This window comes from Oratosquilla oratoria, chromosome 11 (genome assembly GCF_046742065.1).
Source record: "Oratosquilla oratoria isolate Oo_2021 chromosome 11, ASM4674206v1, whole genome shotgun sequence".
Taxonomy (NCBI): domain Eukaryota; kingdom Metazoa; phylum Arthropoda; class Malacostraca; order Stomatopoda; family Squillidae; genus Oratosquilla; species Oratosquilla oratoria.
Window position 1 is genome coordinate 54,897,309 of NC_134787.1, and position 25,148 is coordinate 54,922,456.

Below are 25,148 nucleotides of genomic sequence, written 5' to 3' on the forward strand. Positions count from 1 at the left end.
TGTGCACTACTTAGCTAACACTAAATTGTTATACCTACACACAACAACAACTAACTCTTGTTTTAAGAAAATGTCTTCCAATGTACTGTATATACATGACTAGTTTGTCTACAACTAAAACTCCAACTAAATCATCTACAACCACCAACATAAAAAATCTAAAAGTTAAATCACACGGTAAACAGGGATCTACTCTCTAGTACCAAAGTAATCTCAATGGACAAAAAATGATATTGCAAACATGCTGCAACTCTGTTGTTAGATGTGAAAAATGTAAGAAAAAAAGCTGTCTTCATGAAGTCAGCTATCAAACAAGCCAACACTTGATTCTTGAAATAATTTCAAGGGGGAGAAGAAAAATGAACCATGCAACTCTAACCTACATCTCCCATATACAGTACATATAAAACTAAACTAGAAGTGAACTATCCCCCTAGAATGCTAAGAACACAATTCTAAGCTACTAATAGTAGGTGACAATGACCTAATATCCCACTCAAAATAATCTTAACAGAAAATAGTTGTAAGACAACACCAATGCATTGGCTTGTTTTGGTATGGATACTGTTCTTTATCTGTCCAATTGTACACTGTCTTACTGCACATCCAAGGCAAATGGCCTTTACATGTCTGCAATAACCTGGATTGCACAGTTTGCCTGGTGGTTTGAGCTAATTTTGAATTAATTCAAAATACTAAGGTTTCCAACTGAGCCATTTTCCCTACCATAATATCTAAATCAAATCAGATCACTTCAGAAGACACATGATATGAAAGGCAGTAAAATCTACATTAGCAAAGTTATGCTTGTGCAACTCTAACTTGCAAGTGGAATTCAGAAATCTTAACAAGTAGAATGTTACAATCTATGTAGGTGGCTGGGATGTGTTCCTAATCCCTGGCTTACAAGCATATCTAATAACTATATACACTCAAAAATCTTTCACAACCACAGTGGCATGAACTTAATTTTTACTAACAACCATAATACAACATTAATTCATAACTGAGACAGGTCAGTTGTCATGTCAGCCAGACGTACGACATAATTACCTGTTGCTGTCCCTGCTCTCTGTGCTACTGATGGCTTGAAGGGGTATTTTTCCTTTACTTTCTGGAGAAATGTCCTTGTCCAGCAGTACTTCTCGATTTTTGCAGAGATCAATTCCGTAGTTCTTTTCTGGAGTTCCTGGCATAGAATCACCACTTTCACTCAGACAGGTACCATCACCATCTAGCTTATCTTCAGAATCAGTTTCACCTCTGCTGTGATGCACAGGATGACCCTCAGGTGGATCAGGATCCAGGTCCTCAGTATCATCTAAAGTATCATTTAGGTCATGAGTTAATTCTAGTTCATCTCCACTCTTGTTGCCTTCAGCATCTAATTCCCCCCGTACATGATGGCCATTTGTGAGTTTTGAGGAGCTTTTCCTACTACGATGACCACTGCCACCCCTACGAGGTGAGCTTCCTACACTACCAGGACTTTGTGAACCTAGATTTAATGTAGGAGCCTCACGCCTGGGGCTGGGTGTTAGCACCCTCGGGGATCGGTCTCCCTTGCGGTCTTCACGACCGTGACGGGAGCCTGGTGAACTTGTGCGGTTGGGTGTCACCGATCTTGATCGAGCTGATGCCCTAGGTGATGTGGGACGTGGGACATCAGTAGCAGATGTAGAGGTAAGGTTGGGGACACTAGTTACATAAATAGGGGAATTTTCTAATAGACCATTAACTTCCTTCTCCTCAAGGTTGTCTTGACTTTGACCAATGCAACCACTGACAACACCTAGCTTGCCTTTGCCTTGTTGCAGCTGCTTTGCAGTTGCTGTATGTGGGGGAACAAGGGTCTGTGCATTTCCTGGTACTGCACTGCTGCTTTTCAAGGGGTCTGTAAGCTGAAACAGAAAAAGAAAAAAGAATTAGTATACCAATTGCAGACATAAAAGATCTCTAAATTTCTATTACCATAATAAAAAAACATCCCCAAAGTTGAAGATTTTCCAAACTGAATGCAATTTTACATATATACTACATCAGCATTACCAGGAAGAATATTTTCTTGTAGACAAAAGAGATAACTGTTTCTGCATTTCAGTTTCTCATTAAAGTTAACCCCCTCATCACTTTCAGATGGTAATAAAAACACAGTCCCACACTAATACAACATAAGACAACAGTCCAAAGGTATTTGTGGGAGGGCCCAAGGATTGTTGCTAGCAGCTACAAAGCTGCACTTTTCCAGTCAGAGGAACTCAAGGCAATAATTATTATTAACCACCCCTCCCATCTTAGCTCCTTTGGGATGAAAGGGCACTCATTCCCCTTCCATGTTATTGTGAAACACAGCTTTCCCACAGCAGGGCCCAAAAGCTCAAGCTAGTTTACTTTTACCAATTCATTCTACGTCAACACTCCTCATCCACTCAGAAGAAATTGTGAAGATGAAGTATGCAGGAAAAAATAACTACATATGTAAAAATAAACAAACAAACAAAAATAAGTAGTAATGGAAGTGTCTTGTCATTGCCATTTTGAGCTCTTCAGTTCACCTGTGTAGAACTGTATACAACTGCTAAACACTGGAACTGCTTGGTCATATTGACCTCTCTAGTCATCAGAAGCTGGGGTGCATTTAGATTATATAACTGGACCTATGAAAGACAAAAGCCTAACACTTCTGAATTTTGTACTATTCAACAACAGTCAACAGAATCAACTGTGCACATATCAAGCAAGCTTTTGTAAGATTAACAGACAACAAACTTTGCACATCCGTAGAATAATCTTTCCAAAAATAAAAGAATACTGCCGGAATTTCATGTGAGGATGTCACTATAGTCCTTCAAATATTGAGTGCATAAAATTTATGCTGTCAATATCCCATGCAGGATAGCAATGGTGGATAGATATTGAAGTTTTTGAGGGTTTGTCAGAGCCATCAACATCACATCTCAGACCATACATGTTGGAAGTGTAGTCTCATTATCCCTATCTGGATTATGGGCAGTTCACACGATTGAAATAATTACAATAACACAAAGGTGGGTGTGAGGCAGGTGTTAGGGAAGGGGAAAAGAGACAGGATGAGAAGAGAAAGGGTACACAGGACAGGAAAGTGTCATAAGAAGTGGTGGGCACATGGTGCTGAGCAAGGATGGGAAGGAGTAAGGTGCAATAGTTTAGGGAGAGGAGGAAAGGAAGATACATGAAATGAGAAGAGAGAAGGGAAGAGAAGAGAGGATATGAGGAAGGATGTGTGGAAGGGAAGATGATGGGAAGCAAGACGTGGGTTGGTATAAGATGTAAGTAAGGTATGAGGTAAGGGAAGGGTAAGGGTATGGGATGTGAGGAACTAAATGGATATGTAAAGGCAAGGAGTGTGAGGAAAGGAATGTGTGTGAAGATGATATAAAGAGGGGAAGGGGTGTAGGAGGGAGTATGGGAAGATGAGGAAGAAGGTACAGGGAGGGGAAAATAGAGGGAAGGGTAAGTGGTGTGAGGAAGGCAAACTGGTGTGGGAAGGGGAAAGTGGTGTCATAGAGGTGAAGGTGGTGTGGTGAGGGGAAGGTGGTATGAGGAGGGGAAGGTGGTGTGGTGACGGGAAGGTGGCATGATGAGGTGAGGGAAAATCTGCAGGGAAGGAAAGGTGGTACAGCCACAGAAAATGGGTACTCAGAGAGACAGGTGCTATGACATGATGGAAGTGCTGGGGAAGGATGTGTGGGCAGAAGGGAGGTAACAAGGGGAATGTTAGCTTAGGTGAGGGGGTGAATGTATGAAGAGAGGAGTCAGAAAGGGGAGGAGTGATATGCGGCGAGATGAGGTGAGGAGAGGTGAGGAGAGGTGAGGAGAGGTGAGAGGTGAGGAAAGGTGAGGAAAGGTGAGGAAAGGCGAGAAGTGAGGAAAGGTGAGGAAAGGAGATGCGAGAGGCAAGAAATGAGAAGTGAGAGGCATGGAGAGATGCAGGAAAGTGAGGGGAGATAAGAGATGAGATGAGGTGAAGTGAGGGGGTGAGGTGAGGGGGTGGGGTGGGGTGAGGCAAGGAGAGGTGAGTGAAAGTGAAGGTGAGGTAAGAAGGGAAGGCAAAGGAGGGAGAAAGGAAGAGGAAAGAAGGGGGAAAGGGGAGAAATGGGGGAAATGATGCTAAGGGAAGGTGAGGAGGTGTTTGGGAGGATAAAAGGTCAAGGGAGATGCAAGAGGAGACTGGAGTGGGAGGCAGACAGAGGAACAGGAAGGATTTGGGATATATGGGGAAGGGCCGTCAAGGGTGGGGGACACAAGCTGTACAAAGCGGGGAATGGATATGTAACGAGGGAATGAACATGCAGGAAGAAGAGGGGAGGGTGCAAAGTAGGGTATACAGTAGGAAAGATATATGGTTCAAGAGGGAAAGGAGCTGAGGGGAAGGAAGCTATGGCAAAAGGAAAATATGGGAAAGGGAACAGGTTTCTCTTGAGGTTGGGGAAACTGATAAAACAACAACTACTGGTAGAGGGGGGGAAATGTGGACTGGTACATATATCATACATATATCAAAGTTTTTTTTTTCTCCCTTATAAGGGAGGTAGCCAAAAAAATAAAGGCATAAAAACCACTCCCACCCATTTCATCCCTAATACATTCCACTCCCCTCCACCCTCTCTCATATCTTGGCACCTCCTGGATGATGGGTCATCCTTGCATCTTGTCCACTACCCTGGGTCAGAAGCAGTGTCGCAAGACTGGTGAACTGGCATAAAAAGGTGAAAATGACATGGGAAGGAAAAAGGTGTGTAGAGGAAATATAGGAAATACATAGGATATCTGATAGACTTTGCTTTAAAACCCGCAGTTCAAAACATTGAGAAGAGGGAAGGTATACAGCATCTTAAAGGTTAAACCGGCGCATTAAAACTTAATTGATTCAGATTCAATTTAGATCAGGGGGCGGCCCCATCCCAATAAAACTGTTTGGGGTCCGCTCTAATGAAAATAATAAAATGTGCTATCAGCTTAAAGGTCCAATACTTTCAGCTGCAGATTAAGGTAACGGAGTTCATTACAAATTAAATTTAGTCTATATTTAACTTTTAGTTCAGCTAAAAATCACCGTTTAATAGATTGATGCGCACGTGTTTTCTTTACCCCTTATACAGTATTCATATTTTTCTTATTTAAGTGCAACTAGGTAAGCTTTAAGATTTGTATATAAAAATATATAATTGTGTATTTGTGTGCTTATATGTGTGTGTTTGTGTATTTGCGCGCGCGTGCGTGCGTGCGTGTGTGCGCGCGTTAGTGATCCACTTGCGTACACAAACCCGTTTGGCACCGCAACACACCACACAGATTCGCCCGAAGCCGCCAGACCACCTTCCTATCATTCGGCAGAGGGTGCAACGTCCCAGTCTAAAATGGGTCTCGACCGATCGAGGTCCCATTCAGGCTGTGGGGCTGTTCCTCAGCCACACGCGACAGTTCGTCCCTGGCGCCTGCTACGACCAGGTGCTGGGAGTTGGAAGACAACGCGCGGGACCGGTCTCGGCCAGCAGTCGCCACGAGGGATTCGAACTGACCTTCCCACTTCCCCCAGCATGGAGGGGAGTGGGTGGGGGTGGAGGGAGGGGGAACTACGCCAGCTACGCTACAGGAGTCTGTGCCGGGAGCAGCGAGGCGAAAAGATGTGAAGTAGAAGAGAGATGAGGATGAGGGCGCGCAGACCGGGTCGTGTGCGTACAGGAGCAAGGGACGGACGTGAACAATAAGCTAAAAACGCCGCAGGAAAAAAGTCGCAAAGGGAAGCGAAGCAAGAGGCGAGGAGGAGGAGGAGGAGGAGGAGCCAAGTAGTTGAAGGGACTTGAAGTAGAAGAAGCGCGGCAGTGGCAGCGGTGGTGGTGGTGGTGGTGGCGGCGGAGGGAGACACTTCTGGGGCGGTGGAGAGTCGCCTTGATGGATGCCAGTCGAAAGTGGTGGCGCGAAGGCAACAGGGGCGTCTCGCCCTTCTATTGTGTGTGTGTGTGAGTGTGTGTATTCACCTTGGTCTTTGGATCACGTGCTGGACCCGTGATCGACAGCTATTTCCCTCTCGGAAGAGAGCATTGAGTGTGTGTGAAAGAGAGAGAGGGGTTGAAAGAGGGATGAGTTAGAGAGGGGGGTGAAAGAGGGATGAGTTAGAGAGGGGGTGAAAGAGGGATAAGCTAGAGAGGGGTGAGAGAGAGGGGGTGAATGAGAGAGAGGGGGTGAATGAGATGAGAGAGAGAGGGGTGAGTGAGAGAGAGAGGGGTGAGTGAGAGAGAGGGGGGTGAAAGAGGGATGAGTTAGAGAGAGGGGGTGAAAGAGGGATAAGCTAGAGAGAGTTGAGAGAGGTGTGTGTGTTTGTGTGAGAGACAGACAGAGAGAGAGAAGGGGCGGGGCTAAGTGCCGATTGCCAATTCTCATTATGAAAAAAAAAAGTTGAGGAATGCCGCTAAATTCAATACCTTATTCCCGGACCGGGGACCAAGTGCCAGCCCCCCTGGCTGCACTTCCTGACGGAGGTGTGTTGAAATTTGAGGCCGAGTGGTGTGGAGCCGATCCTCTTCCACGTCCGCCTTACAGAACTACCACGAGTAGGTTACCTTTGTTGGTCCTTCGACTGGGGAACGTGTACCCAAGGATTAACGTATATGATGGTGAGGAAAATGTGAATACAAGTTTGTCAGTTAAAGAACGTTTTGTGAGAGAAGGGGTAACGTGGCTGAAGTACGTGTGGTAGAATGGGAACGTCTATCGGATGGAGGAACGTGCGATGAGCGTTGAAGGTGTGCGTGTGTGTGTGTGTGTGATTCACCATGATCTTGGATCATGTGTTGGACTCGCGATCGACAGCTATTTCCCTCCCAGAAGAGATCTCAGAACTCATATATGACCGATCTATGAGTACACGCACACACACCCAACGCCCCTCCCACGAGTTGGAGTAACAACCCGCAGCGCAGGAATACTGAAATTATTTCAGCCCTGGGCGGGATTCTAACCCGGACCGCCGCAGTGGCAGTCGGGAACTCTACCAGCTATGCTCGCAGCGACCCGCGGTTTTATCTTTCCGCAACCAGTTCTTTCTTAAAATCACGTATAGTTTTAGCACTCACTGTTTCTCTTTCAATTTGTTCCATTGTTGTGCGTGTGTGTGTGTGTGTGTGTGTGTGTGTGTGTGTGTGTGTGTGTGTGTGTGTGTGTGTGTGTGTGTGTGTGTGTGTGTGTAACAAAGTACAGTGGATGCGTGAGGGATATGTCAGGTAAAACGAGCACAATCGTTCTAAGCGTAGGAAGTGGAGATGAGTGATCACTGGGAATGCAAACGTGGCACAAGGAAACGTGGATACCAAAGGGACCACGGGATGTGTGTGGAGAGGAGAGAAGACGTCTTGGAGGACTGGAAAACGCGTGGACTAGGTCGTCAGTGATCGAGGAGAGAACGTGTGGATCGTGGATGGTGGAGGGGGGGGAGTGGAGTGAAGCTCTTGGGGAATGTACAGGAGCGGCAATGGTACAAAGGAACGTACTGAAGAGGAAGACGCTTAAGGAGGAGTTGGGAGTGGCCCATGACGTGGAGGAACTGTGCGTCAAGTGCCGAGACCCGTGGACGAAGCTGGGAGGGGAAGGGGGGGCGTTGGTGAGGAAGAAAAGGAGGATTCAAAGAAATGGTTGAGGATTGAACTCGTGGGTAGTTGACAATGGAGAACACGCGGAGCTCAGGGGGTTGTCGTAGTCATTGTTAAGAACCTGCGGAGGACACTGGGGCCAACGAAGAATGCCGAAGTGATTAAACGTTTACTTGGTCCCATTGTGGAAGCGTCCTCCATGTTGCAACGAATGCAGTGGTGGCCTTGCGTTGCCCAAAGAATTTCCGATGTTGGGAACTTCGTTATAAAGTCCCGCGATCCCCTCCCCCCCCCCTAGGTAGACAGTGAAGGAAAACCTCGGGAGAACTGACCAGATGTTTCCGTCCTGGACTATCATCACTCCAACCCCTTACCCCGTGCCCTATGACGTGTCTCTTCGTGTACGGACGTCGAATCCTTCCTACAATGACGGTGAAGTGAAAAAAAAAAGTATGATGACTCAGCGTCCCGAGCTTGGTGCATATTTCTCTCGTCTTGTTAATGAGGAGCTGTCTCAGATTTAGGTTTATCTAAAACTTGGAATCCCAACTTTCAAATATTTTGCCAGTAGTACAAAAATTCTCCGATATCTTCGTTCAAAGTTTTATCGAAGTTGTGTTAATTACTTTACAACATTGCATGGCACGAAACTAATCAATCTGACGTAGTCTTTTCTTTTCATGACTATCCCGGTGAAAAATGTGCAATTCCTATACTTATTGTCTACACTCAGGCACACTTAGTTCTTGCTCTACCTACTTAAAAGGACGAACTATCCCTGTAAAGAGCCCAGCCCTGTGGAAGTATTAACGCTGTGAGGCTCTTAGTCTACGTATTCCGAAGGGCACAGAGGGAACGCCCCTTAGTGGAATCCAGAAACTACCATCACCCCAGCCTCTGCAATGTAACAGCGAATTACGCAGTGCGGTGGACAAAAAACACTGATGTCAGACTTCCTATCAACTGTATATTTACATTATGTCCGCTGACGGTCCTTCAGAGTGTTTATATAGTGCACCTGCTTCCCAAAATGGGCGGTGGAAAGATCTGGGGCGGCGGTGAGGCAAAAGAGGGTGGTATGGAGTCCGATTGTATGACATTAGGAAGTTTATATATATATATATATATATATATATATATATATATATATATATATATATATATATATATATATATATTATATATATATATGTATATATATATATAATGTATATATATATATATATAATGTATATATATATATATAATGTAATTATATATATATATATATATATATATATATATATATATATATATATATATATATAAACAAAACCATAATGACAAAATATATGGCATTAACAAGGTACAGGAACACGCATGCAGTTTATAGGATAAAACTGGCATAATAATTATGCATAGATTTGTTACGTAGTTAGAAGTCGGAGCAAAAAAAAAAAAAGTGTTCGCATATGTGTATGAGGAAGGGGGGAGAGGGGAACCTAGGAATCCACCTGGAAGGCACGAAGGCGCCAGCCTGGAAAAGCTAACCATTGATATAAGCATCTTGTAACCACCTCACTCAAGGCGAACGTTGGGATGCACTGCGCCAAGTCGCCCTTGGATGCTTGCGCATTCGGAGGAAATGATCAACATAATCAGGAAGATTGCAATCTTCCCACTCCTGATCCTGTGACAGACCGTAATCTACTACATCCAGACACCAGCCTAACTCCCTCCCACCTTCAACGATCGATTACCTGTGACCTATTGCAGTGATACGTTCTTCCCTCTTCAACCAAAAGCGATCGTCCGGTAGTGGTCTTTCTACGACATTTCATGCAATTGCTGGTGAAGACGAACTTGGGAGGCAACGAGTCTCGCTGCCCTGGTAACTCTTTCCTTGCCCGCATCATGGGTGAAAGTCGAGCTCGAGTCTCGCTCAGTGCGGCACACCAGTTCGAGGAAATGGGCCACACTTATCGGTCATGATGCCCACTGCCACCCCCTCCCCCTATATGGGTGCGTAGGTGAAGAACGATTTGATGTGGACAATTCGCCCTCGACACCTACTACCGAGGGTAACTGTCGGACGAGGTTCCTCGAAATGTTTCACGTTTCACAGGCTCTTCAGGAGGTTTCATTTGAATCCTTGCCTGCCTTCGGCAATGGGAACGACGTAAATGCCCAAACGTGAGTTCCAAGCCTGGCGACCCACGTGGGGAAGGGTGGGACTATGTCGAGATAAATGAACAACTCCCTCCTCTCTGTTCACAAGCCTGGTACGCCCAGCAGCTCTCTTCTTGAATGTCATGGACTCCTACAAGGTCTCCGAGATACCAGGCATTACCTCGTCAGACTGCCTGCAGAGTTCAGCATCCTCTTGCCACAGTCGTGTTTTGTTCGCCATGATGGTAGGTGTGCCTATCGTGATGGTCTGCCGAGGTCTCTTCTGGAAAACCTACAGTACCTGCAGACGGAACCTGGGCTGTGCACAAAATGCTCTGCAGGCCTTGTAAACGAAGAGAGGGGGAGGGAGGAGGGGGGGAAGTGACATGGGACTTAAGTATGTCCGCCTCCTCGCTGCCCGTCCACAGGTGTACATATAGTTGTCCCCCGAGACCCAGGGGCCACTTTCTCCATTGCCGGTGAAGTTTTCCTCAAGGTTCGGCTCGTCTCAAGGTCAGGTTTGGTCTCTTAGTCCACGGTTGGCGTCACGCGGCCAGGGCAGCTTTCTCTGCGCGGGTATGGATGGCCGCTGTCGCCACCCTCCTGGGTTCTCAGGAGACTGGCCCGATGTAATCTCTCAATTCCCGAACACTTCGCTCATATCGGTCCTGACACTACAATAATCCAAGTGGTAGGTAACAAAAATATGAAAAAAAAAATGGTGCTGTTAACTAAATCAAGTTCGTGGGGTTCAACTCTCATATCGTATGCTAGCTGCCCGGTCGTGGGCAACGTGGCCAGCAACCCCGATGCAACAACGGTTAGCCTCTCTTTGGCAGCCATGGTGACGCGGGGAGCCTGGGCCCACCAAACAGAGCGAAATATAAATCCCGTTAAAAAGTGGGCGCATATTACACCGTGTTCATTCCCTTTCGAACAACCGACGAAGCCCACCTGTTGCTCCATTATGCCGAACATCAACAGGGTTTCAGTTCTACCTTGACCTTCCGTAACCGCTGTAACGGTTTTACTTTAACACTGATTAATTGCATTCAAGTTACGTTCTCCTTTCGATTGTGAAAGCCAAAGCAGGTGGGCGGGGCTAAACCACTGCGACACCTCACCTACATCCGGGGGAGGCTGAGGTCGCGGGGGGGAAGGGGGGAGATAGACGTGGAAGATCGAGAGCAGGAAAAATGTCTATATGATTCACCACTCTTGGATCACGAGCGTGAGTCGTACTCGACAGCGTACATGTGCTAATCACATACATACACATATCTACTATTTAACACATATACATGCGCGCGCAAGCGATAAGGATCTACCAATATATCGAAGGCTTATTCCCTTTTATAGAGAAGGTATCCAGGAAATAACAACAATAATAATTATCATCACCATCATTACTGTGAGACCAAGTGGTCGCGTCCTTTCTCAACGAACCCTGTGTCGATTTTCCTCGTATCTCTGCTGCTACCAAACATCCCTTTGTCCATCTGAACCCCTTATCATGAGAGGGTTAAGCTATCAGGTCTTAAATATAATCAACATGCTGACAGAAACAACTTCGCTACCCGCATACCAACCAAGCACTGGAAGAGCGCAGAGAGAGAGAGAGAGAGAGAGAGAGAGATAGAAATGTTACATGGACATCACTAATATGATGGCTTGTTACTTGAGATATATTCCATCACTCCTATTTTTTTCGTCAAAATCCGGTCATAAATTTGAAAGTAACATTGTTAAGAGACATCCAAACACGACTGAAATTATAATTTCCATATCGAAAGCAATGAATGGGTAATTCGGGCGATTGCACTGCCTTATTTTTCAGATCACACAATTTTGCCCTCGAATCTTACTTGCAACGTATGTATACAACCAATACATTAAATTTGGTTCCAAACTACATATAATATTCCTAGACAAGTTTTATTTTTTATATTTTTCTTCTTTATTATTTTTTTGTTTATTCGTTTATTTATTCTTTTATTTACTTTTAGTTGTTAAAACAACGTGGGTCTGACCACCCTCCAACGCCCGGCTGTCGGCAACACTGGTTATGACGTCATTCACTGCCAGACAGCGCCAGACACGAAATCTTTTTTACACAAACTTACATATTTACATGTATTTCGATTTTGTTTTAGTGTTTAATTTCACATGGGTTTGTGTTCATTTAACAAATGCACTGAGCTCGTGAACTATAACCTGGAAAATAGATAGTAAGGCATTTTATCGGAAATAAATTCTGTAGTATACAGTTCTATCAGATATTCAATTTTCGAATTGATGGATTTTCATGAAAAAGTTTTACAAAACTGAATAAATGAAAAATAAATTAAACTCGTGTGCTTTCAAACTAGAAACTACAAAACATGCACTTTAAAAATTAATATGTGGACATGATTAAATGGAATATCTTCATTTTGTCAGAAGGACTCGTTCAAATGGACTGGGCACATTCAGCCAACCCTACTGAGGGGACAAAATGTACGGTTGCCTCTTATTCTTTGACACTGCATTATCAGTTGTTAAATATTCATTCATACAACAAAACTCCTCGAATTTTTCTTTTCAGTGTTTCAGCGTCTTTATGTACTGTCCGTGTACAGATTATGCTAAGAATATTGGGCGTTAAATCTACGCTCACACGGCTGACGGGGATAGCAAAGGATGCAATATATATTTACGCATTTATCATGCATCAAGTTGTTTAATATGTATTCTTCATCCAGTTTTATTTCGAACCGACAACCTCCCTCCAGCACATTATCTAACTTCAAATTACTTTCGCTGTGAAAACGAACGACACGTTCAAATCAGGACTGCGCATCTAGCACTTCTGTCGACATCCGTTACGCCTTGAACTCGGCCAGTGACAGGTCGTTGCGAATGTCGAAGTTTTCACGCGCTCTCCTTTACGGGTATTCGATTCTTAACGAGTCCGCGGGGCGCTTTTGAACGTGAACTGGGACTAAAGTTGGAAGGCCACAATCTATCTCAGTTCCGTTCAAAATAATATCAGTTGCAAGGTGGTGGTGGGGGAGTGAGGAGGGGGAGTAGAAACGAGTTGAAAAAACATGGGATGAGGAGGTAGGATATGAGAGGTGTAGGAGGGACAGCGAGTGGGGGATTAGGAGTAGGGAGGGGGAGTGGAGAGGTGCTGGAGAAGAATGACGGAGGAATGTTTGAGAGGGGAAGAAGGGGAAAAGAGAAGAGGGGAAGATTGGAGGAGCATGGGGAACGAGGTAGAAGGAAAGGAACACGAGGATAAGGGAGGAGGTGAGAACGAGGGGGAGGACGAAGAGGAAGAAGATGGAGAGGAGTGGGGCCTAATGTGATCTAAAGTGAACCCTGTATAAACACCAACATGTCATGGTCAAGATCCCGTATCGGTATATCCAGTGAGGCAACAATATAGTTACCTGTGGCTCTTCTACTGCGAATAGAATTGACAATTCATCGGCAACAACCACATTTTTTAACCTTTGGGGGACAATACCGTTACGGAGGGATTTAAGAACGGTAATAGAAAGGTGGAGAGACGAGATTGAGAAGTTTGCAGGAGTGACGTGGCAGAGGTTGGCGCGGTCGTGTGAATCATGGAATGCTATGAAGGAGGCCTTTGTTCAGCAGTGGACTCGGGATGGCTGATTTGATTGAATAGAAAGGAGGGATTTTTTTTTTTTTTTTTTTTTTTTTTTTTTTTTTTTATAGTGGAGACTGGTAAGTACTTGTAAGAGAATGCGTGACTGAACAGTAGGGAGTGTTGCTTAAAAAAGGAGGTAAAGAGAAGGCGATATATTGACTCCATCAAATTTGTGCAATCAACACCCCGTATGTAGTGAGTGGAACAAGGAGGAAAGACGTAGACGAACTAAATATGTATAAAACATATTTAATGAACGACGCGGAAGAAAATATACAGCAATGGTGAACGGGAGGGAAGGACTAAGAAGAAGAAGAAAAGAAGAAGCGAATACAAAGGGATGGACGACGAAGAAAATATACAGCAATGGTGGACGGGAGGGCAGGACTATGAAGACGAAGAAGAAGCGGAAGAAGAAGCGGAAGAAGAAGAAGAAGAAGAAGAAGAAGAAGAAGCGGAAGAAGAAGAAGAAGAAGAAGCGGAAGAAGAAGAAGAAGAAGAAGCGGAAGAAGAAGAAGAAGAAGAAGAAGCGGAAGAAGAAGAAGAAGAAGAAGAAGAAGAAGAAGAAGAAGAAGAAGAAGAAGAAGAAGAAGAAGAAGAAGCGGAAGAAGAAGAAGAAGAAGCGGAAGAAGAAGAAGAAGAAGAAGCGGAAGAAGAAGAAGAAGAAGAAGAAGAAGAAGAAGAAGAAGAAGAAGAAGAAGAAGAAGAAGAAGAAGAAGAAGAAAAAGAAGAAGAAGAAGAAGAAGACAATACAGAGGGATGAGAGGAGTGTATGAATGGGAGCTGGGGTTTAAGAAGGCCCCAGGGCACAGGGCAGTTAACAGAGCGGCCCCAGGCTACACGAGCTCGTAAAGACATAAAGCAAACCCAGAGCTAAGAACAGTTAGTTCTGACACGAAAGCGTTACCAAAGGTTGAAGGACGAGGGGAAGTCTTGTAATGAAACAGACGAGTCAGAATGGATGGATGGGCGTCTGGATAGACAAGAGACGAACCGGGAAGGATAGCTTTGGGTTAGGCAGAACAGGATAGGAGAACTAGGAAGGCCTAGTTAATGTGAGAAAGAGCTAGTCCATTAGGCATGAAAAAGTAAAGGTTTTAAATAATGAGGAAGAGGTACGAAGGATGGGGAGGCGTTGATAAAGCTAAAAAAAAAAAAAAAAAAAAAAAAACTATAGTAATGGGTCTTATGAGAACTCCACATCCGCGGGTTATTGAGAGGCGAGCCCTTCAGACGAAGAAGCGGGAGAGGTCATGCGGATAGCATGACTTTGCCTCCTCCGTATTAACTTGTAGAACGAAGCCCGTCTGCTGCAATCGCATTTCAACTCCCGAGTAGTCCGGTTCTACTGGATATTCAACATAAAAAAAAAGTTCTCAAACTGGAACAACAATGAGATGGGCTAGTATGACCGCTTCAGTCTGCTGTGTATATTCGTCTTCATTATTACAAACTCAACATTTGGTGTGATAAGTTTAACGTCACAAACTCTTCCACTATCGAGGGGCTAGAACGGTGCCCCTTACAGAGGACTCTGTAGCGTGGAATTTAATGACCCATGCCCTTGGTTCAACTTCGCCGGTGGCAGGGTTCGAACCGCCATTCCCTCGACCTTCGCAGCAAGTAGCGTCGCCCTAACACCGCTCGGCCAGCGATCTTCTGTAGAAACCACCGAGACTAAACATACAAGCAAAAGAACTTGCGTACTCTGCGTGTCCAACCTACCTATGCGTTGGGTTTCTACATCACAACTCATCTCCCACCTGACGTCGATCCATTTCCGTTCCCAACGGCCAAACGTCGGACCGTCGCGGCGTCGCGTCGCGTCTGTAACTTCCTTCTCCAACGGCCGGGCCCTTGCATCCCGTCCTCATTCATTCCCGCGTCTAAGACGAGGAGGAGGGTCGTTGATACATGTGCCCGAGACGAAATGTTTACTCGATCATTCGCATTCACACGGATTCCGAGCACCTCAGGGTCTTTCCTCTCTCCCTCTCTCTCTCTCTCTCTCTCTCCGGCGTCTGGCTCTGACGTCATGGCGAAGCGAGGCATTAAAGAAAAAATCCTTCGAGAATCCTCAAGTCTTTAATCAGCTGACCCATCCGTCGAGGCATTTTGAGCACATGATGGAGCGGGTTAGGAGACGGGATTGGGAGTGGTGGGAATTATAAAAATAAATAAATAAATAACGGGTGTTAAGGTGAGTGGGGGCGTCTAGCACTGAGGAGATTGACGATCTGAAAGGGGAGGACTTGGTGAAGAAAGAGCACGTGATGAAGTGATGCGAGATCGTAAAACGAAAAAATAAGGTGTATGCGGTAAAGGAAAACGATAGAAGAGGACACGATGTTGGAACTAGGGTCGGACGAGGTCAATACCTTATGTTGGTGGTGGAGGAACGCGATCTACGTCGAAAAAAGTGAAAAGGAAGGAGGGAGGTGGGGCAAAGGGGGACGGGGTAGGGAGGTGGGGCAAAGGGGGACGGGGTAGGGAGGTGGGGCAAAGGGGGACGGGGTAGGGAGGTGGGGCAATGGGGGACGGGGTTGGGGGGTGGGGAAAGGGTGGACGGGGTGGGGCAAGGGTGGACGGGGTGGGGCAAGGGTGGACGGGGTGGGGCAAGGGTGGACGGGGTGGGGCAAGGGTGGACGGGGTGGGGCAAGGGTGGACGGGGTGGGGCAAGGGTGGACGGGGTGGGGCAAGGGTGGACGGGGTGGGGCAAGGGTGGACGGGGTGGGGCAAGGGTGGACGGGGTAGGGAGGTGGGGCAAGGGTGGACGGGGTAGGGAGGAGGGGCAAGGGTGGACGGGGTGGGGCAAGGGTGGACGGGGTGGGGCAAGGGTGGACGGGGTGGGGCAAGGGGGGACGGGGTAGGGAGGTGGGGCAAGGGGGGACGGGGTAGGGAGGTGGGGCAAGGGGGGACGGGGTAGGGAGGTGGGGCAAGGGGGGACGGGGTAGGGAGGTGGGGCAAGGGTGGACGGGGGAGGTTGGAGGGGCAAGGGTGGACGGGGGAGGTTGGAGGGGCAAGGGTGGACGGGGGAGGTTGGAGGGGCAAAGGGGGGGGTATGAGAGGTAAGGGAGGACGGGGGAGGTATGAGAGGTAAGGGAGGACGGGGGAGGTATGAGAGGTAAGGGAGGACGGGGGAGGTATGAGAGGTAAGGGAGGACGGGGGAGGTATGAGAGGTAAGGGAGGACGGGGGAGGTATGAGAGGTAAGGGAGGACGGGGGAGGTATGAGAGGTAAGGGAGGACGGGGGAGGTATGAGAGGTAAGGGGGGCGGAGGAGGGATGGGAGGTAAGGGGGGCGGGGGAGGAATGAGAGGTAATGGGGGAGGGATGAGAGGTAAGGGAGGACGGGGGAGGTATGAGAGGTAAGGGAGGACGGGGGAGGTATGAGAGGTAAGGGGGGCGGAGGAGGGATGAGAGGTAAGGGGGGCGGGGGAGGGATGAGAGGTAAGGGGGGCGGGGGAGGGATGAGAGGTAAGGGGGGCGGGGGAGGGATGAGAGGTAAGGGGGGCGGGGGAGGGATGAGAGGTAAGGGGGGCGGGGGAGGGATGAGAGGTAAGGGGGGCGGGGGAGGGATGAGAGGTAAGGGGGAGGGATGAGAGGGGCGGGGGAGGGATGAGAGGGGCGGGGGAGGGATGAGAGGTAAGGGGGGCGGGGGAGGGATGAGAGGTAAGGGGGGGCGGGGGAGGGATGAGAGGTAAGGGGGGCGGGGGAGGGATGAGAGGTAAGGGGGGCGGGGGAGGGATGAGAGGTAAGGGGGGCGGGGGAGGGATGAGAGGTAAGGGGGGCGGGGGAGGGATGAGAGGTAAGGGGGGCGGGGGAGGGATGAGAGGTAAGGGGGGCGGGGGAGGGATGAGAGGTAAGGGGGGCGGGGGAGGGATGAGAGGTAAGGGGGGCGGGGGAGGGATGAGAGGTAAGGGGGGCGGGGGAGGGATGAGAGGTAAGGGGGGCGGGGGAGGTATGAGAGGTGGGGGGGGAGGTATGAGAGGTGGGGGGAGGTATGCGAGGTAAGGGGGGACGGGGGAGGTATGAGAGGTAAGGGAGGACGGGGGAGGTATGAGAGGTAAGGGAGGACGGGGGAGGTATGAGAGGTAAGGGGGCGGGGGAGGGATGAGAGGTAAGGGGGGCGGGGGAGAGATGAGAGGTAAGGGGGGCGGGGGAGAGATGAGAGGTAAGGGGGGAGGGATGAGAGGTGGGGGGGGAGGTATGAGAGGTGGGGGGAGGGATGAGAGGTAAGGGGGGAGGGATGAGAGGTAAGGGGGGAGGGATGAGAGGTAAGGGGGGAGGGATGAGAGGTAAGGGGGGCGGGGGTGGTATGAGAGGTAAGGGAGGACGGGGGAGGTATGAGAGGTAAGGGAGGACGGGGGAGGTATGAGAGGTAAGGGAGGACGGGGGAGGTATGAGAGGTAAGGGAGGACGGGGGAGGTATGAGAGGTAAGGGAGGACGGGGGAGGTATGAGAGGTAAGGGGGCGGGGGAGGAATGAGAGGTAAGGGGGCGGGGGAGAGATGAGAGGTAAGGGGGGCGGAGAAGGACGTGGCAAGGGGTGACGAGGGAGGTATGAGGGACAAGGTGGGACGGGGAGGGGAGGGGGAAGAGGAGGGTGGAATCATACTCAGGGTGTTCAAGACCAAGAAAGGTGGAGAAGGAACGATTGCGCCAAAGTATTTACTGGAGTGTAAAAGAAATGGCGGGAGACGGGGGGGGAGGAGAGGTGAATGAAATGGGATAGTGGATTAGGCGGGAAACGAAGCGAGTGTAATAGGTTGCGAGAAGTGAAATCTAGGTAGAAGGGGGGAGAGGTAGAAGGGGGGAGAAGTTGAAGGGGGGAGAGGTAGAAGGGGGGAGAAGTTGAAGGGGGGAGAGGTAGAAGGGGGAGAAATTGAAGGGGGGAGAAGTTGAAGGGGGAGAGGTAGAAGGGGGAAGTTGAAGGGGGAGAGGTAGAAGGGGGGAGAAGTTGAAGGGGGAGAGGTAGAAGGGGGGAGAAGTTGAAGGGGGAGAGGTAGAAGGGGGGAGAAGTTGAAGGGGGAGAGGTAGAAGGGGGGAGAGGTAGAAGGGGGGAGAAGTAGAAGGGGGAGAGGTAGAATAGGAACTATGTCATAGATGAGGGAACGAGAGAAAATGGAATGAGGTAGATGAGAGATGGGATGAGGGAGGCGAAAAAGGAGAGGAAGGAGAGGAAGGAGAGGAAGGAGAGAAAGGAGAGAAAGGAGAGAAAGGAGAGAAAGGAGAGAAAGGAGAGAAAGGAGAGAAAGGAGAGAAAGGAGAGGAGGGAGAGTGGAGAGTTGGTCCAGGACTGTAAAGGACGAGGTCAGCGAGGCGGCGGGAACGAAAGGACAAATAAACGAGGTGGAGGGCGAAGAAGTGGAGATAAAGAGAATGGGAAGAAGGGGAGAATGGCAGGAAGGGAGAGCAGGTTAAGAGAAAAAAAAAAGTAGGATGCAGGAGGTAGGTCAAAGATTGATGGAGCCGAGGAAAAGTAACTGGGAGGTAAAAAAACGGGAAGTCGGGATGAGGACGGAGAAAGCGGGAGCTTGAGTCGGTAGTATACATAGGGAAATGGGGGAAGAGTGTGTGTGAGAACGCGCGCGCGAGAAGCGTGGACGAAGAGAGGGAATATGCGACGGGAGGGCGTCTGAAGAGAGTAAACAGAGAGAGGTAAAACAAATGGCGCTTGGCGGGATATATGTGTGTACACGGGGAGGCGGTGCGAGGTGGGGGGGACGACAAGGGAGACTGTGCAGAAAGGAGGAGAGAGAAAATGGAGAAGAGAAGTGTGGAGAGGAAGATGGATGGAGTGAGGAAGGAACAGCAGGAACGGATATAGGATAAGAACACAATATATGGTATACGAGTGTAACGAAGGTGACCAATGTAACATACGGGTATATGTCACCATTGCCCAGTAACATATACCCGTATGTATGTTACACGAGCATGTTGATACTGGGCTTTTGAGAAGCAAACACGAGTGAGGAAGGGGAGTACATTTTTATCAATATCCAGCGTTTCTGTCCTTTAGGAGCCATAGAGGCGGTAGTGATTTAAGAATCGTAACTACTGAAGTACGAGTACATTAAAAGTCAAGCTTGAGCATATATATATATATATATATATATATACATATATATAAATATATATATGTATATATATATATATAAATATATATATATATATATATAGATATATCTATATATATAGAAATATAGATATATATATATATATATATATATATGTATATCTATATATCTATATATATATATATTTTAGAAAGGACATTACTCTCCAATCATAACAGAATGCTGAGCTGGACTGGTCCGTCGGTATGTCACCAAATTTCCTAAAACGTTTTTTTTGCATAAAACTTATGCAGTCCATAACTCAGAAGGAATAGGTGGCAAAGAAGTGATGGAAGTCTGAAAAGGCGTGACTATCACTCAGCGGAGACTGTACCATCATCAAGCTTTTGAAGGCCACCAGCACAGCCCGACGCAGCCCGCATTCCTAAACAAACGCGATAAAGATCCATTATACAGACACGTAACCAGTATTACTTCCTGGGCTTAGGAAAAAAATTGCATTGTCGTTATACACTTCATAAACAAGTGCCTCCGTGCCTCCCCCAAATCCCCCCACCGTCCACCCCCGGGCTCCCTCAAGCACCGTAGCGTCAGTAGTGGACGCGCAATGGCCAAGCAAAGTGCACATCGCTAAATAATAAAATAAAAAATATATATTATTATTATTAAATAATAATAATAATAATAATAATAATAATAACATAATTATTATTATACCATTACTATCATCATTATTACTATTAACAATATATAAAAGCTTTATCGAAACGGACCTCGAGGACCTTGTGAACCCAAAATATCGACTACCTAGTTAACACCATAGAGGCACCTCTTGCCCTAGACGAACGCAATACTCTTTTAGTCATTCGAGTCTTGTTCCTTGAGAGAAAGAGATATTATATATATATATATATATATATATATATATATATATATACACAGAGAGAGAGAGAGAGAGAGAGAGTGAGAGGAGAAAGAGGAGAGAGAAAGAGGAGAGAGAAAGGAGAGAGAGAGAGAAAGAGAGAGAAAACGAAACACTACCAAATGCACAATGGCAGAGGCTGGACGGGAAGCCAACGAGGAAGGTATCCCGTCCTGGGTGGGGGGGGGGGGAGGCCCCCTTCCTCCTCCCCCACCTCCTCCTGAGCACAAACTAAGCCAACCTTGGAAGCGGCACACGGGAAGCCAACACGATGGGGGATGACATCACTGGGAGTCAAAGCCCTTGCACAACCTAAGATCACGGACGACAACGTGCCTTAAATACCAGCCACTTCTTGTGTACCATCAATATCAATCTCAAACTGTCCATTCCATTATGACTGTGTTGTTCCCGTTAGTTTGACCAGAAACCCGTAGCCCCATAACAGCCGGCAAATGTCCTCGGGTCATCCAAAACAATCTCTCTCGGAAGAAACGTTGGAGTGTCTTTATAGTGCAAAGTCGAATGATAAAATTAATAATAATAATAATAATAATAATAATAATAACAATAAAAATAATGATAAAAATAAAATAAAAATAGAAATAATATTAATGATAAAAATAACAAAAATGATAAAAAATAAAAATAAAATAAAAACTAATAAAATAAAAATATATAAAAATATCAAGATCCAGGGCACTGAGCGCCAATCCTTTAGGGCTGCACCTCCAGGTATAAAAGTACTAAATGGGATCCGAAGACGAACTTGGGAAACGTGATCCTCTCCGACGTACGTCCTCTCCACCCTCCACCCCACCATCGCTGGCCCCTCCATGCAGCTGACGATGTCACCAGATACTCTTACTGTCCTTCCGTAAGGAGAATATAGCACCGAGGTGGAGTCATATAGCTCAAGATATAGATTTAATGCGGGTTGCAGATACGATAGATCATAGAAATAGCTTATCATACATTATGGGTGATAATTAAGTATTAAGTCTTCTGTCATAAAAAAAAAAAATGGGTGACTCTGGTCCGCGGGGGCGTCACTGAAGCCCTTAAAACACCGACTGCACAAAATCTATGCGATCAATAACCCAATGCAGGCCCTGATCGAGCCTGGTCCTCTCCCTCTGTAAATGTGGGCCAGAATGAGACAACACCGTGAGTACATCCACTCAAGCCAGCACTCCATCCACCATTTTTTAAACAAATTTTAACTGGGTACATCAAACATGTACCTCTGCTCACAAAAACTGTGTATTCATAATTATTATATTGATATTTCTGTTTTGTTTTATCTATCTATATATATATATATATATATATATATATATATATATAATATATATATATATATATATATATATATATATATATATATAATATATGGTCCTACCGCAAGGTGTCACTGCTATCTCCGTTACCTGGATTCCTCGACTTTTTCCGCGACCACCCTCCCTCAACCCCGTTACCCCCACTAAAATTGCCACATCACCTCCCATGGGGCAATTTGCTCCCAGTTGGGGAACCACTCACCCAAACCCGTTGAAAACACGACACGAACCCACAAAAAAAAAAAAAAAAAAAAAAAAAAAAAAAATATATATATATATAATAATAATAATAATAATAATAATAATAATAATAATAATAATAATAAAAAATAAAATAAAAAATACAAAATTGTGGCTTCGTCGGAGTTTCCATCGATCCTTTTGGCGCCAGAGGTCTTCCCAAGGTGAACAAAATTACTTATCGCTAGCCAAGAAGTTAAGCCAGCCACTGCGCAGAGATCCCTCGGTGAATAAAAACAGATAAGTTTGTTAGTAAAACGACTAAAGTAGATACTGAACCTTGGGTTAATCCACTTGCACCCGTTTCACATTGTAGAGGTTTAACTTTAACCAAGGCCGGGGGATTTTATTCAGTTAAGGGGTCGGTGGCGGGATGACTCAATACCCGGGTCCGGACCTTGTATCCGCAGAATGAAGTCTCTAGGTCCTCGCCACCACGGAATTTACACAATACAACATCGCGATAAAGGAACACAAAGCATTGTTTTTTGTGCGTTGTGTTTAGGGAGGTGTCCCAAGGTCGACAGTTGGGAACGAGAAGAGAAGAAAGAAAGAAAGAAAGAAAGAAAAAACAGCGGCGGCGTTTCCGTCACGTCGCTCGCTGAGCCCGGACGACGTGAGAGGCACACAAACAAACGAACAACCCAATTCCGGGCCAAGTCGGTGTCGACGTTTTTCTCAGACGAGGAAAAACGACATTACACATACGCTGGAAACCCTTGGCCTCTACGGGGGTCTGCGGGCAACATACTCTATGAAACAACAAAAACGTTCTAGACTCCTCCTCCTCTTCCATCTGAAGTTCGATACAATCTGTGACCATTTGCACTCGGCTCCCGAGGACGGGCCTTCCATCACTTGACGCTTAAGTGGCAGTGCAACACACGTGGCATCACTTGACCAGACCTTACCTTGTCAAGGTCGTCATCTCTCACTCGAGAAACACCCTTACATAGGGCTACGAATACACGTTTCTATAGCCCAGCGTTACTCAATTCGAGGGATAAACTATTTTTATTATTATTACGGTCACCGGTACTAAGCTTGCATTACTGCTATCACTCTCACTACGAGTAATAGTAATAAAGTAATCACTCTCACTACGAGTAATAGTAATAATCACTTTCAATGCGAGTAATAGTAATATAGTAATCACTCACTAATAGTAATAATTACTCACTAGGAGTAATAGTAATAAAGTAATCACTTTCAATACAAGTAATAGTAATAAAGTAATCACTTCCTATACGAGTAATAGTAATAAAGCAATCACTCACTACGAGTAATAGTAACATAGCAATCACTCACTACGAGTAATGGTAATTATTACTCACTAGGAGTAATAATAATCACGCGTAATTATCACACTACGAGTAATAGTAATAAAATATTCACTTTCAATATGAGTAATATTAAAATAATCGCTAACTACGGGTAATAGTAATAAAGTAATCACTCTAAGGGTAATAGCAAATAAGTAATCACTCACCACGAGTGACAGTAATAATCATATCGGTTAAACTTCTCGAACTCTCCTTCTCAGAGAGGACGGGGTTTCCTTGCAGAGGACTTTATGAAGACCGGGAATTGAATGTAGTATGCCCTGACTACGAACTCTCCTCCTGCCAGGCAGTCTCGAACCCCTCCCCCGCCACTTCCTACCTGTCGCCCATACATCGACACACTGCCGTTCGGCCAACGATCACAATCACCACAACAAAAACAAAAACAACAATAACAATAATAATAATAATAACAATAATAATAATAATAATAATAATAACAATAATAATAATAATAACAATAATAATAATAATAATACATACATATACCAAAAGCTTTTTCCCCCTACATCATGGGGGTTGCCAAAAAGAAAAAGGCATAGAAATCATTCCCATCCATTCCATTTCCTATATAGTCCACTCCCCTCCACCCTCCTCACAATAACAACAATAATAATAATAATAATAACAACAACAATAATAATAACAATAACAACAATAATAAAAAATAATAATAATATAATAATAATAACAACAATAATAAAAATAAAAACAATAATCTATATTTGGAGTGAGAGAAAACCTTTTTTCCTTATATGGACTTCTTATGTGTGCCCTTTTGAACTCTCCAGAGACGATTTTTCACGTCTCCGAGGAGGTACTTATCGGAGTCAGGCACCGACGCGACCCCCCCCCCCACACCACCCCCGTCCCCGTCCTCTGTCCCCCAGCCGCCGATGCATTCCGGCCCACCTCCAGTCTGGTTCGTGAAAATGCCAGCGTGACCTACATGCCGGACAAATGTGAAGGGAGGGGGGGGGGGGAGGGGGGAGAGAGTGGTTAGGGCCATGATCCTCTTATCAGTTACAGAGCCTTCGTACCTTATCCCAAACTCTTTGGAGTGATTAGGTACAAGAAGCTGGTCTCCGTAATCGTAAGTAAAAATGAATAAATGAAAATAAAAATAAATAAACAAACTGCCATGGGGTTAGAAAGTCACTGACGATTATCCTACTGAAAAGAAACGAACGAACGAACGAACGAACGAACGAGAGAGAGAGAGAGAGAGAGAGAGAGAGAGAGAGAGAGAGAGAGAGAGAGAGAGAGAGAGAGAGAGAGAGAGAGAGAGACCAACCTACTACACGGACGCCAGTTGTAGTCCCCGTCGCAGCTCGGCGTCCACAATAGTACCATAGAGGTATTGTACTTGCTCGACAGCCACGCCGCGCCGTTGGCACGAGGGGGAGGATCGGTGACTCACCCCCCCCCTCACCCTCTCCCCCCGAGCGCCAACTACAAACGGTGCCATCGTCGCCCAAGCCCCAGGCGAGGTGCAGTCGAGCACGTCTCACTTGCAGGGAACGTTTGTTTAAACAACAACGACAACGACGACGACGACGACACGAACCGCCACACGACGACGACTCGGCGCGCGTCGGGACCCACGCCAAAGCCGGAGGCAGTCTGGGACAAGACCCTGGCAGGTGCAGTGTGACCGCAGTTGAGCAATTTCAACACGGTGAGGTACTACATGAACTGTGTGGAAGATCCTTTATATATCGTTCTAGCTGATGAGGTCCTCTTCGTTAGATCAAAACTGGAGTTTGCGACAACAAACGAGGAACTACACTT

General features: G+C 46.4%; 1 protein-coding gene across 5 annotated transcripts in view; it reads right to left on the minus strand.

Moving 5' to 3' along the window:
• Window positions 1–25,148, minus strand: part of LOC143029832 (protein PALS1-like) — a 396,818-nt gene that overhangs the window by 89,205 nt on the left and 282,465 nt on the right. For all 5 annotated transcript variants that reach the window (XM_076192911.1, XM_076192914.1, XM_076192912.1 and 2 more), the window contains one exon: window positions 1,054–1,901. In XM_076192911.1, the coding sequence (XP_076049026.1) occupies window positions 1,054–1,901 (848 nt within the window). The remainder of the gene's footprint in view (window positions 1–1,053; window positions 1,902–25,148) is intronic.